This window comes from Pempheris klunzingeri, chromosome 13, assembly GCF_042242105.1.
Source record: "Pempheris klunzingeri isolate RE-2024b chromosome 13, fPemKlu1.hap1, whole genome shotgun sequence".
Classification (NCBI taxonomy): domain Eukaryota; kingdom Metazoa; phylum Chordata; class Actinopteri; order Acropomatiformes; family Pempheridae; genus Pempheris; species Pempheris klunzingeri.
In genome coordinates this window covers 25562429-25575026 of record NC_092024.1, presented here as the reverse complement: position 1 = coordinate 25575026, position 12598 = coordinate 25562429, and the positions used below count along the sequence as shown (strand labels likewise).

At 54.4% G+C, this 12598-nt stretch overlaps 1 protein-coding gene across 2 annotated transcripts in view; it reads right to left on the bottom strand.

Moving 5' to 3' along the window:
* Positions 1-9391, bottom strand: part of sec23a (Sec23 homolog A, coat complex II component) — a 28536-nt gene extending 19145 nt beyond the window's left edge. The window contains exons 1-5 of one of the 2 annotated variants that reach the window (XM_070841947.1): positions 9173-9391; positions 8581-8832; positions 8387-8444; positions 8014-8100; positions 6367-6603 (exon numbers count right to left, since the gene is read on the bottom strand). In XM_070841947.1, coding sequence (XP_070698048.1) covers positions 6367-6603; positions 8014-8100; positions 8387-8444; positions 8581-8801 — 603 coding nt within the window. In that variant the 5' untranslated portion in view covers positions 8802-8832; positions 9173-9391. Of the gene's footprint in view, positions 1-6366; positions 6604-8013; positions 8101-8386; positions 8445-8580; positions 8833-8967; positions 9047-9172 lie in introns of those variants that run through there. The other variant, XM_070841946.1, reaches the window with a different exon arrangement.
* Between the last annotated feature and the right edge of the window lie 3207 nt (positions 9392-12598).

Sequence of the window (12598 nt, the reverse complement as noted above, 5' to 3'; positions counted from 1 at the left end):
CCCTGTCACCGCCCACCCTGTCATCGTCCACCCTGTCACCGTCCACCCTGTCACCTTCCACCCTGTCACCGTCCACCCTGTCACCTTCCACCCTTCCACCCTGTCACCGTCCACCCTGTCACCTTCCACCCTGTCACCGTCCACCCTTCCACCCTTCCACCCTGTCACCGTCCACCCTGTCACCTTCCACCCTTCCACCCTGTCATCGTCCACCCTGTCACCTTCCACCCTTCCACCCTGTCACCGTCCACCCTGTCACCTTCCACCCTATCACGGTCCACCCTGTCACCCTGTCATCTTCCACCCTGTCACCCTGTCACCGTCCACCCTGTCACCTTCCACCCTTCCACCCTGTCACCTTCCACCCTGTCACCTTCCACCCTGTCACCGTCCACCCTGTCACCTTCCACCCTATCACGGTCCACCCTGTCACCCTGTCACCCTGTCACCTTCCACCCTGTCACCGTCCACCCTTCCACCCTGTCACCGTCCACCCTGTCACCTTCCACCCTTCCACCCTGTCACCTTCCACCCTGTCACCGTCCACCCTGTCACCTTCCACCCTGTCACCTTCCACCCTGTCACCGTCCACCCTGTCACCTTCCACCCTGTCACCGCCCACCCTGTCACCTTCCACCCTTCCACCCTGTCACCTTCCACCCTGTCACCGTCCACCCTGTCACCTTCCACCCTGTCACCGCCCACCCTGTCATCGTCCACCCTGTCACCTTCCACCCTTCCACCCTGTCATCGTCCACCCTGTCACCTTCCACCCTGTCACCTTCCACCCTTCCACCCTGTCACCGTCCACCCTGTCACCTTCCACCCTATCACGGTCCACCCTGTCACCCTGTCACCTTCCACCCTGTCACCGTCCACCCTTCCACCCTGTCACCGTCCACCCTGTCACCTTCCACCCTGTCACCTTCCACCCTGTCACCGCCCACCCTGTCATCGTCCACCCTGTCACCGTCCACCCTGTCACCTTCCACCCTGTCACCGTCCACCCTGTCACCTTCCACCCTTCCACCCTGTCACCGTCCACCCTGTCACCTTCCACCCTATCACGGTCCACCCTGTCACCCTGTCACCTTCCACCCTGTCACCGTCCACCCTTCCACCCTGTCACCGTCCACCCTGTCACCTTCCACCCTTCCACCCTGTCACCTTCCACCCTGTCACCGTCCACCCTGTCACCTTCCACCCTGTCACCTTCCACCCTGTCACCGTCCACCCTGTCACCTTCCACCCTGTCACCGCCCACCCTGTCATCGTCCACCCTGTCACCTTCCACCCTTCCACCCTGTCATCGTCCACCCTGTCACCTTCCACCCTGTCACCTTCCACCCTTCCACCCTGTCACCGTCCACCCTGTCACCTTCCACCCTATCACGGTCCACCCTGTCACCCTGTCACCTTCCACCCTGTCACCGTCCACCCTTCCACCCTGTCACCGTCCACCCTGTCACCTTCCACCCTTCCACCCTGTCACCTTCCACCCTGTCACCTTCCACCCTGTCACCTTCCACCCTGTCACCGTCCACCCTGTCACCTTCCACCCTGTCACCGCCCACCCTGTCATCGTCCACCCTGTCACCTTCCACCCTGTCACCTTCCACCCTGTCACCGTCCACCCTGTCACCTTCCACCCTGTCACCGCCCACCCTGTCATCGTCCACCCTGTCACCTTCCACCCTTCCACCCTGTCATCGTCCACCCTGTCACCTTCCACCCTGTCACCTTCCACCCTGTCACCGTCCACCCTGTCACCTTCCACCCTATCACGGTCCACCCTGTCACCCTGTCACCTTCCACCCTGTCACCGTCCACCCTTCCACCCTGTCACCGTCCACCCTGTCACCTTCCACCCTTCCACCCTTCCACCCTGTCACCTTCCACCCTGTCACCGCCCACCCTGTCATCGTCCACCCTGTCACCGTCCACCCTGTCACCTTCCACCCTGTCACCGTCCACCCTGTCACCTTCCACCCTGTCACCGTCCACCCTGTCACCTTCCACCCTGTCACCGTCCACCCTTCCACCCTTCCACCCTGTCACCGTCCACCCTGTCACCTTCCACCCTTCCACCCTGTCATCGTCCACCCTGTCACCTTCCACCCTTCCACCCTGTCACCGTCCACCCTGTCACCTTCCACCCTATCACGGTCCACCCTGTCACCCTGTCATCTTCCACCCTGTCACCGTCCACCCTGTCACCTTCCACCCTTCCACCCTGTCACCGTCCACCCTGTCACCTTCCACCCTATCACGGTCCACCCTGTCACCCTGTCATCTTCCACCCTGTCACCGTCCACCCTGTCACCTTCCACCCTTCCACCCTGTCATCGTCCACCCTGTCACCTTCCACCCTTCCACCCTGTCACCGTCCACCCTGTCACCTTCCACCCTATCACGGTCCACCCTGTCACCCTGTCATCTTCCACCCTGTCACCTTCCACCCTGTCACCTTCCACCCTTCCACCCTGTCACCGTCCACCCTGTCACCTTCCACCCTATCACGGTCCACCCTGTCACCCTGTCACCTTCCACCCTGTCACCGTCCACCCTGTCACCTTCCACCCTGTCACCGTCCACCCTGTCACCTTCCACCCTTCCACCCTGTCACCGCCCACCCTGTCACCGTCCACCCTGTCACCTTCCACCCTTCCACCCTGTCACCTTCCACCCTGTCACCTTCCACCCTGTCACCGTCCACCCTGTCACCACCCACCCTGTCACCGTCCACCCTGTCACCGCCCACCCTGTCACCGTCCACCCTGTCACCTTCCACCCTGTCACCGTCCACCCTTCCACCCTGTCACCTTCCACCCTGTCACCGCCCACCCTGTCACCGCCCACCCTGTCACCGTCCACCTTGCCACCTTCCACCCTGTCACCGCCCACCCTGTCACCGCCCACCCTGTCACCGTCCACCATGTCACCTTCCACCCTGTCACCCTGCCACCTTCCACCCTGTCACCGCCCACCCTGTCACCGTCCACCCTGTCACCTTCCACCCTTCCACCCTGTCACCGCCCACCCTGTCACCGTCCACCCTTCCACCCTGTCACCCTGTCACTTTCCACCCTGTCACCGTCCACCCTTCCACCCTGTCACCTTCCACCCTGTCACCTTCCACCCTGTCACCGCTCACCCTGTCACCGTCCACCTTGCCACCTTCCACCCTGTCACCGCCCACCCTGTCACCGCCCACCCTGTCACCGTCCACCATGTCACCTTCCACCCTGTCACCCTGCCACCTTCCACCCTGTCACCGCCCACCCTGTCACCGTCCACCCTGTCACCTTCCACCCTTCCACCCTGTCACCGCCCACCCTGTCACCGTCCACCCTTCCACCCTGTCACCTTCCACCCTTCCACCCTGTCACCGCCCACCCTGTCACCGTCCACCCTGTCACCGTCCACCCTGTCACCTTCCACCCTTCCACCCTGTCACCTTTCACCCTGTCACCGTCCACCCTGTCACCGCCCACCCTGTCACCGTCCACCCTGTCACCTTCCACCCTGTCACCGTCCACCCTTCCACCCTGTCACCTTCCACCCTGTCACCGCCCACCCTGTCACCGCCCACCCTGTCACCGTCCACCTTGCCACCTTCCACCCTGTCACCGCCCACCCTGTCACCGCCCACCCTGTCACCGTCCACCCTTCCACCCTGTCACCTTCCACCCTGTCACCGCCCACCCTGTCACCGCCCACCCTGTCACCGTCCACCTTGCCACCTTCCACCCTGTCACCGCCCACCCTGTCACCGCCCACCCTGTCACCGTCCACCATGTCACCTTCCACCCTGTCACCCTGCCACCTTCCACCCTGTCACCGCCCACCCTGTCACCGTCCACCCTGTCACCTTCCACCCTTCCACCCTGTCACCGCCCACCCTGTCACCGTCCACCCTTCCACCCTGTCACCCTGTCACTTTCCACCCTGTCACCGTCCACCCTTCCACCCTGTCACCTTCCACCCTGTCACCGCCCACCCTTCCACCCTGTCATCGTCCACCCTGTCACCTTCCACCCTTCCACCCTGTCATCGTCCACCCTGTCACCTTCCACCCTGTCACCTTCCACCCTGTCACCGTCCACCCTGTCACCTTCCACCCTATCACGGTCCACCCTGTCACCCTGTCACCTTCCACCCTGTCACCGTCCACCCTTCCACCCTGTCACCGCCCACCCTGTCACCTTCCACCCTTCCACCCTGTCACCTTCCACCCTGTCACCGTCCACCCTGTCACCTTCCACCCTGTCACCGCCCACCCTGTCATCGTCCACCCTGTCACCTTCCACCCTTCCACCCTGTCATCGTCCACCCTGTCACCTTCCACCCTGTCACCTTCCACCCTTCCACCCTGTCACCTTCCACCCTGTCACCGCCCACCCTGTCATCGTCCACCCTGTCACCGTCCACCCTGTCACCTTCCACCCTGTCACCGTCCACCCTGTCACCTTCCACCCTTCCACCCTGTCACCGTCCACCCTGTCACCTTCCACCCTATCACGGTCCACCCTGTCACCCTGTCACCTTCCACCCTGTCACCGTCCACCCTTCCACCCTGTCACCGTCCACCATGTCACCTTCCACCCTGTCACCCTGCCACCTTCCACCCTGTCACCGCCCACCCTGTCACCGTCCACCCTGTCACCTTCCACCCTTCCACCCTGTCACCGCCCACCCTGTCACCGTCCACCCTTCCACCCTGTCACCTTCCACCCTTCCACCCTGTCACCGCCCACCCTGTCACCGTCCACCCTGTCACCGTCCACCCTGTCACCTTCCACCCTTCCACCCTGTCACCTTTCACCCTGTCACCGTCCACCCTGTCACCGCCCACCCTGTCACCGTCCACCCTGTCACCTTCCACCCTGTCACCGTCCACCCTTCCACCCTGTCACCTTCCACCCTGTCACCGCCCACCCTGTCACCGCCCACCCTGTCACCGTCCACCTTGCCACCTTCCACCCTGTCACCGCCCACCCTGTCACCGCCCACCCTGTCACCGTCCACCCTTCCACCCTGTCACCTTCCACCCTGTCACCGCCCACCCTGTCACCGCCCACCCTGTCACCGTCCACCTTGCCACCTTCCACCCTGTCACCGCCCACCCTGTCACCGCCCACCCTGTCACCGTCCACCATGTCACCTTCCACCCTGTCACCCTGCCACCTTCCACCCTGTCACCGCCCACCCTGTCACCGTCCACCCTGTCACCTTCCACCCTTCCACCCTGTCACCGCCCACCCTGTCACCGTCCACCCTTCCACCCTGTCACCCTGTCACTTTCCACCCTGTCACCGTCCACCCTTCCACCCTGTCACCTTCCACCCTGTCACCGCCCACCCTGTCACCGCCCACCCTGTCACCGTCCACCTTGCCACCTTCCACCCTGTCACCGCCCACCCTGTCACCGCCCACCCTGTCACCGTCCACCATGTCACCTTCCACCCTGTCACCCTGCCACCTTCCACCCTGTCACCGCCCACCCTGTCACCGTCCACCCTGTCACCTTCCACCCTTCCACCCTGTCACCGCCCACCCTGTCACCGTCCACCCTTCCACCCTGTCACCCTGCCACCTTCCACCCTGTCACCGCCCACCCTGTCACCGTCCACCCTGTCACCTTCCACCCTTCCACCCTGTCACCGCCCACCCTGTCACCGTCCACCCTGTGACCTTCCACCCTTCCACCCTGTCACCGCCCACCCTGTCACCGTCCACCCTTCCACCCTGTCACTTTCCACCCTGTCACCGTCCACCCTGTGATGTCACTGTCCTCCCTGTGATGTCACTGTCCTCCCTGTGATGTCACCGTCCACCCTGTGATGTCACTGTCCTCCCTTTCGTTTAGCTGTTTTCTGAAAATAAACAAGTTATCTTCACAAGTTAGTAAAACCTTTTCACATTTTCCTTGTAAACCAATCACTGCCAAATAATGTTTGAAAGACAGATCAGATCACTGTTTTTAGAGATTTTATTTAGAAAAGAAAACGCAGCTGTCACAGATTCTTTGAAGACACAAAAAATTTGCAGTTATTTCATTATTTTCAAAAGACTTTTCTTATCAACTAAAATGTATTATTGAGCAAGGGACAAAGTAGCTGTCTGAAAATGCACATTTCATAATCACTATGCTATGAAAGTGTGTTTCTTCTCTGGTGGACAGACTCTGAGGTCACCTGATACAGGGATGTGACAGTGAGTGGAAAACTGTAGCTGTTTCACTTTGGTGACATTGACCCAGATAACACTGATAGTTAGCGCTGGAGCAGCTGTAGAGTCCAGAGGGTCTGAACTAGTTAGCTGCAGGACTAGTTAGTGCACGTTATAGCTGGATTAGTTGGGTACCTGTAGCTGCTTGGCGTTCAAGTCCTTCGTGCCCCTGAAGACGTAGCTCTTGGAGATCCCCTCACAGCCAAGCTCGTGGACCTGGACCATCCGGCCGAAGGTGATGAGTCCAACCAGCGCGGTGGGGGGCAGCAGGGACAGGGACATCTGCAGGGACTCCTTCAGGGCCTGCAGGTCCTCGTCCTCCATACAGGTGTCCACCACATACAGGAAGACCAGCGGCATCTGAGGACCCCTCTGAGGACCAGAGAGCAAGTTATACGTCTGACACTGTGAGTACCTGAGTCTGTACATGAGTCTGTGTACCTGAGTATGCGTACCTGAGGCTATACCTGAGGCTGTACCTGTCTGTATACCTGAAGCTGTACCTGAGGCTGTACCTGAGTCTGTACCTGAGTCTGTACATGAGTCTGTACCTGAGTCTGTGTACTTGAGTCTGTACCTGAGTCTGTGTACCTGAGTCTGTACCTGAGTCTGTACATGAGTCTGTACATGAGTCTGTACCTGAGTCTGTACATGAGTCTGTACCTGAGTCTGTACCTGAGTCTGTGTACTTGAGTCTGTACCTGAGGCTGTACCTGAGTCTGTGTACCTGAGTCTGTACCTGAGTCTGTGCACCTGAGTTTGTGCGCCTGAGGCTGTGTACCCGAGGCTGTACATGAGTCTGTACCTGAGTCTGTACCCGAGTCTGTGTACCTGAGGCTATACCTGAGTCTGTACATGAGGCTGTGTACCTGAGGCTGTGTACCTGAGGCCGAACCTGAGGCTGTACCTGGGTCTGTACCTGAGGCTGTACCTGAGGCTGTACCTGAGGCTGTACCTGGGTCTGTACCTGAGGCTGTACCTGAGTCTGTACCTGGGTCTGTACCTGAGGCTGTACCTGAGTCTGTACCTGAGGCTGTACCTGAGGCTGTACCTGGGTCTGTACCTGAGGCTGTACCTGAGGCTGTACCTGAGTCTGAACCTGAGGCTGTACCTGAGGCTGTACCTGGGTCTGTACCTGGGTCTGTACCTGAGGCTGTACCTGAGGCTGTGTACCTGAGGCTGTACCTGGGTTTGTATACCTGAGGCTGTACCTGAGTCTGTGTATCTGAGTCTGTACCTGAGTCTGTGCACCTGAGTTTGTGTGCCTGAGGCTGTGTACCCGAGGCTGTACATGAGTCTGTACCTGAGTCTGTACCCGAGTCTGTGTACCTGAGGCTATACCTGAGGCTGTACCTGAGTCTGTACATGAGGCTGTGTACCTGAGTCTGTACATGAGGCTGTGTACCTGAGGCTGTGTACCTGAGGCTGTACCTGAGGCTGTGTACCTGAGGCTGTGTACCTGAGGCCGAACCTGAGGCTGTGTACCTGAGGCCGAACCTGAGGCTGTACCTGGGTCTGTACCTGAGGCTGTACCTGAGGCTGAACCTGGGTCTGTACCTGAGGCTGTACCTGAGTCTGTACCTGAGGCTGTACCTGGGTCTGTGTACCTGGGTCTGTGTACCTGAGGCTGAACCTGAGGCTGTACCTGGGTCTGTACCTGAGGCTGAACCTGAGGCTGTACCTGTCTGTGTACCTGAGGCTGTACCTGAGTCTGGACCTGTCTGTGTACCTGAGGCTCTACCTGTCTGTATACCTGAGGCTCTACCTGTCTGTCAGTCTCACCTGGACCACGTACTCGATGGTGGAGAACTGAGGCAGCAGCTCAGCAGGTTGGTTCACCTCAGAGATCCCAGCGTAGGACGGAGGAAACTGAAACACAACACACACTCTGAGACACACACACACTCTGAGACACACACACACACACTCTGAGACACACACACACACTGAGACACACACACACACTCTGAGACACACACACACACTGAGACACACACACTCTGAGACACACACACACACACACACACTAAGACACACACACACTCTGAGACACACACACTGAGACACACACACACTGAGACATTGAGTGTGTGTGTGTGTGTGTGTGTGTGTGTGTGAGTGTGTGTGAGAGTGTGTGTGTGTGTTCATACTGAACCTGGTTCCTCTGGTAACAGAAGTTACAGGCCCACAGTTTGGCCCTGTAGTCCACCTGGCTGCAACACACAGACAGGTGGAGATTAGACAGGTGGGGTGTCAGACAGGTGGGGGGTCAGACAGGTGGGGGGTGACATGGAGCTACAAAGTGTGACCCCTGCCTGTGACATCACACAGGTGTGCGGTGATGCGTACCACAGCGGGTTGAGCACGGCGCGGCAGGTGGCGCGGCTGCACAGGACGGGCTCGTACTGGATGGGGGGCAGGTCGGGCCGCTCCCTCAGGGGGGTGAACAGAGCCGCCACCGGGACCACCATCCGGGTCGCCTCCAGCCGACTGGACGGCCAGGCGTTCCAGCTGAAGCGCGCGCCGTCGCGCTCCTCGTTCTGAGTGATGTACTCTGGGAAGGTCGCCATGGCAACGCAGGGACGGGGGCGGGGGTAAAGGCTGGGGGGGAAACGATAGCGTGTTTAAGCACCTGTCCTTGCTGCAGCTCCAATGTGTTCAGGTGTTAAAGCGGACTGAAAATCTCCTCCACCAACCAGACTACATTCAAAGTTCGGAGCGTTTAAGGACACACACCTGAATCCTGCAGTACAGGTACACTGACTATTCTGCACCGGTTAGAAATCAGACTGTAGAGCTGATGATCGATCAAACTGATGATCGATCAGAGCTGATGATGAATAACAGCTCTTTCCTCACACGACAATTAAAGCCCAGTTCAAAGAAGCTGCGACAGTCACCAGGCTGACGTCAGCAGGCAGTACAGGTGTGTCAGCCTCACCTGAGCCTGAAGGTTTCCACTAAAAAACAAAGTGAATGAAAACAGTTTTTGTCCCAGAGTTCAGCGCGGTTAGCCTCGGGGCTAACAGCTAGCAGCGGCTAACTGAGCAGCAGGTACAGCGCAGCGTCACTGACGTCACTCAGGTGGCAGGGCCGGGCGGACAGGTGAGCTGACCGAGTCCAGGAGGGTCTGTGAGCGGAGCGACCCACCGCCGCTTCTCCCTGCTGACAACGAAGCAAAACAACATGGCGGCGGCGCCACGTCAAGACCCAGAGAGAGGAGAAATAGGAGGTCTCACTCCGACACAAATCCAGCATCCGGAACAAGAAGCACTGAGACAGAAAGCTGAAACAGGAGGGAAGACAGACCCTGAGCTCTGTGGAACAGGAGGGAAGACAGGATGGAAGACAGGAGGGAAGACAGACCCTGAGCTCTGTGGAACAGGAGGGAAGACAGACCCTGAGCTCTGTGGAACAGGAGGGAAGACAGGAGGGAAGACAGGAGGGAAGACAGGAGGGAAGACAGGAGGGAAGACAGACCCTGAGCTCTGTGGAACAGGAGGGAAGACAGGAGGGAAGACAGACCCTGAGCTCTGTGGTAAATGAGCCTTTAGTCCTGCTGGGTTGGTTCCAACATGAGTTATCTGCTTTATTATCTGTATTATTGGTGTTTACTGAGTTTAATCCTGCTTCACTTTGTAACTTTGCTTTGAACAGTTTGCTATCGATCAGTGATCATTAGAATGAGGATTGTATTCACAATGTTTTCATATATGATGAGTCAAAAAACATCAGATTACTATGAAAGAAAGTTGTAAATATAAGAGAAAAATGATAAGATTGTAGTTTTCATGACAGAAATGTGTTAATAGAAGCTGTGATTTCAGGAGAAAGGAGTCATGTGGTCATAGAACTCGTTCAGTTTGAAATGTCACTGAGTTAAAACAGAACAGAAAAAGTCAGAATGTCGTCACGGTGAAGACGACAAAGAAACAAACAGAACAGAATATCATCACTTAGAATTTTCTCTCAAATAAACCAACTCTACTCCTCTTCTTTAGTCTCTGACTGACCCCAGACCTGTGAGGCCTGGACGCTCACCTGAGATGAACGCTCTCACTTCCCTGTCTGCAGACAGTCGTTCCATGTCAGAGTGACACATCATCTCTACAGAGGATCTTCGGTGGAGCCTCAGCAAGAGAGCATTTCCGGTCAGACGGACCTACGGAGGCCCAGAGGGGACGAACTGACTTATCTGATCATTTATCTGATTCACAACAAACTCTGAAAATAAATATATGAAATATATCCTCTAAAACTTTTCCTGAGTGAAATTGGCTTCTGCTCAAATCTCATCGACTGCTCATGAATAGTCTGTTGACAAACTTTTTACGTCTTTTGAACACGACACCGGTGAACGCAACTGATTTAACGAAACATTTTTAACATTACATCTCAACTTTAACGTAAAACCAAATAACATTGTGGTGTCAGTAACAACAGAGTATCTCATGTCTGCGCAGTAGCTCAGAATTTTAACAAATGTAATAATTGTGACGTGATTTTGATGGAGTGCATAATCATGTCCCATAACTTCAACATGAGTCACCTCATGTTATCATCTCATGTTATCATCTCTCGTTATCACCTCATGTTATCATCTCTCGTTATCACCTCATGTTATCACCTCATGTTATCATCTCATGTTATCATCTCTCGTTATCACCTCATGTTATCACCTCATGTTATCATCTCATGTTATCACCTCATGTTATCATCTCATGTTATCACCTCATGTTATCACCTCATGTTATCATCTCATGTTATCAACTCATGTTATCACCTCATGTTATCATCTCATGTTATCACCTCATGTTACCATCTCATGTTATCATCTCTCGTTATCATCTCATGTTATCACCTCATGTTATCATCTCATGTTATCATCTCATGTTATCATCTCTCGTTATCACCTCATGTTATCATCTCATGTTATCACCTCATGTTATCATCTCATGTTATCATCTCTCGTTATCACCTCATGTTATCATCTCATGTTATCACCTCATGTTATCATCTCTCGTTATCACCTCATGTTATCATCTCATGTTATCACCTCATGTTATCACCTCATGTTATCATCTCATGTTATCATCTCTCGTTATCACCTCATGTTATCACCTCATGTTATCACCTCATGTTATCATCTCATGTTATCATCTCTCGTTATCACCTCATGTTATCATCTCATGTTATCACCTCATGTTATCATCTCATGTTATCATCTCATGTTATCATCTCTCGTTATCACCTCATGTTATCACCTCATGTTATCATCTCATGTTATCATCTCTCGTTATCACCTCATGTTATCACCTCATGTTATCATCTCATGTTATCATCTCATGTTATCATCTCTCGTTATCACCTCATGTTATCACCTCATGTTATCACCTCATGTTATCATCTCATGTTATCATCTCTCGTTATCACCTCATGTTATCACCTCATGTTATCACCTCATGTTATCATCTCTCGTTATCACCTCATGTTATCATCTCATGTTATCACCTCATGTTATCACCTCATGTTATCATCTCATGTTATCACCTCATGTTATCATCTCTCGTTATCATCTCATGTTATCATCTCATGTTATCATCTCTCGTTATCATCTCATGTTATCACCTCATGTTATCATCTCATGTTATCACCTCATGTTATCATCTCATGTTACCATCTCTCGTTATCACCTCATGTTATCATCTCGTTATCATCTCACGTTATCATCTCATGTTATCATCTCTTGTTATCTCACATATCATCTCGTTATCACCTCATGTTATCATCTCATGTTATCATCTCGTTATCATCTCATGTTATCATCTCGTTATCATCTCACGTTATCATCTCATGTTATCATCTCGTTATCATCTCTCGTTATCTCATGTTATCATCTCGTTATCATCTCTCGTTATCTCATGTTATCATCTCGTTATCACCTCATGTTATCATCTCATGTTATCATCTCGTTATCACCTCATGTTATCATCTCACGTTATCATCTCTCGTTATCTCATGTTATCATCTCGTTATCACCTCATGTTATCACCTCATGTTATCATCTCACGTTATCATCTCTCGTTATCTCATGTTATCATCTCGTTATCATCTCTCGTTATCTCATGTTATCATCTCGTTATCATCTCACGTTATCATCTCGTTATCATCTCACGTTATCATCTCGTTATCATCTCTCGTTATCTCATGTTATCATCTCTCGTTATCTCATGTTATCATCTCGTTATCATCTCTCGTTATCTCATGTTATCATCCCGTTATCATCTCATGTTATCATCTCAGTGCTGACACACACACTGTCATGATCTTAGCATGTTTTCAGACTTACAAATAAAAACACGGCAGA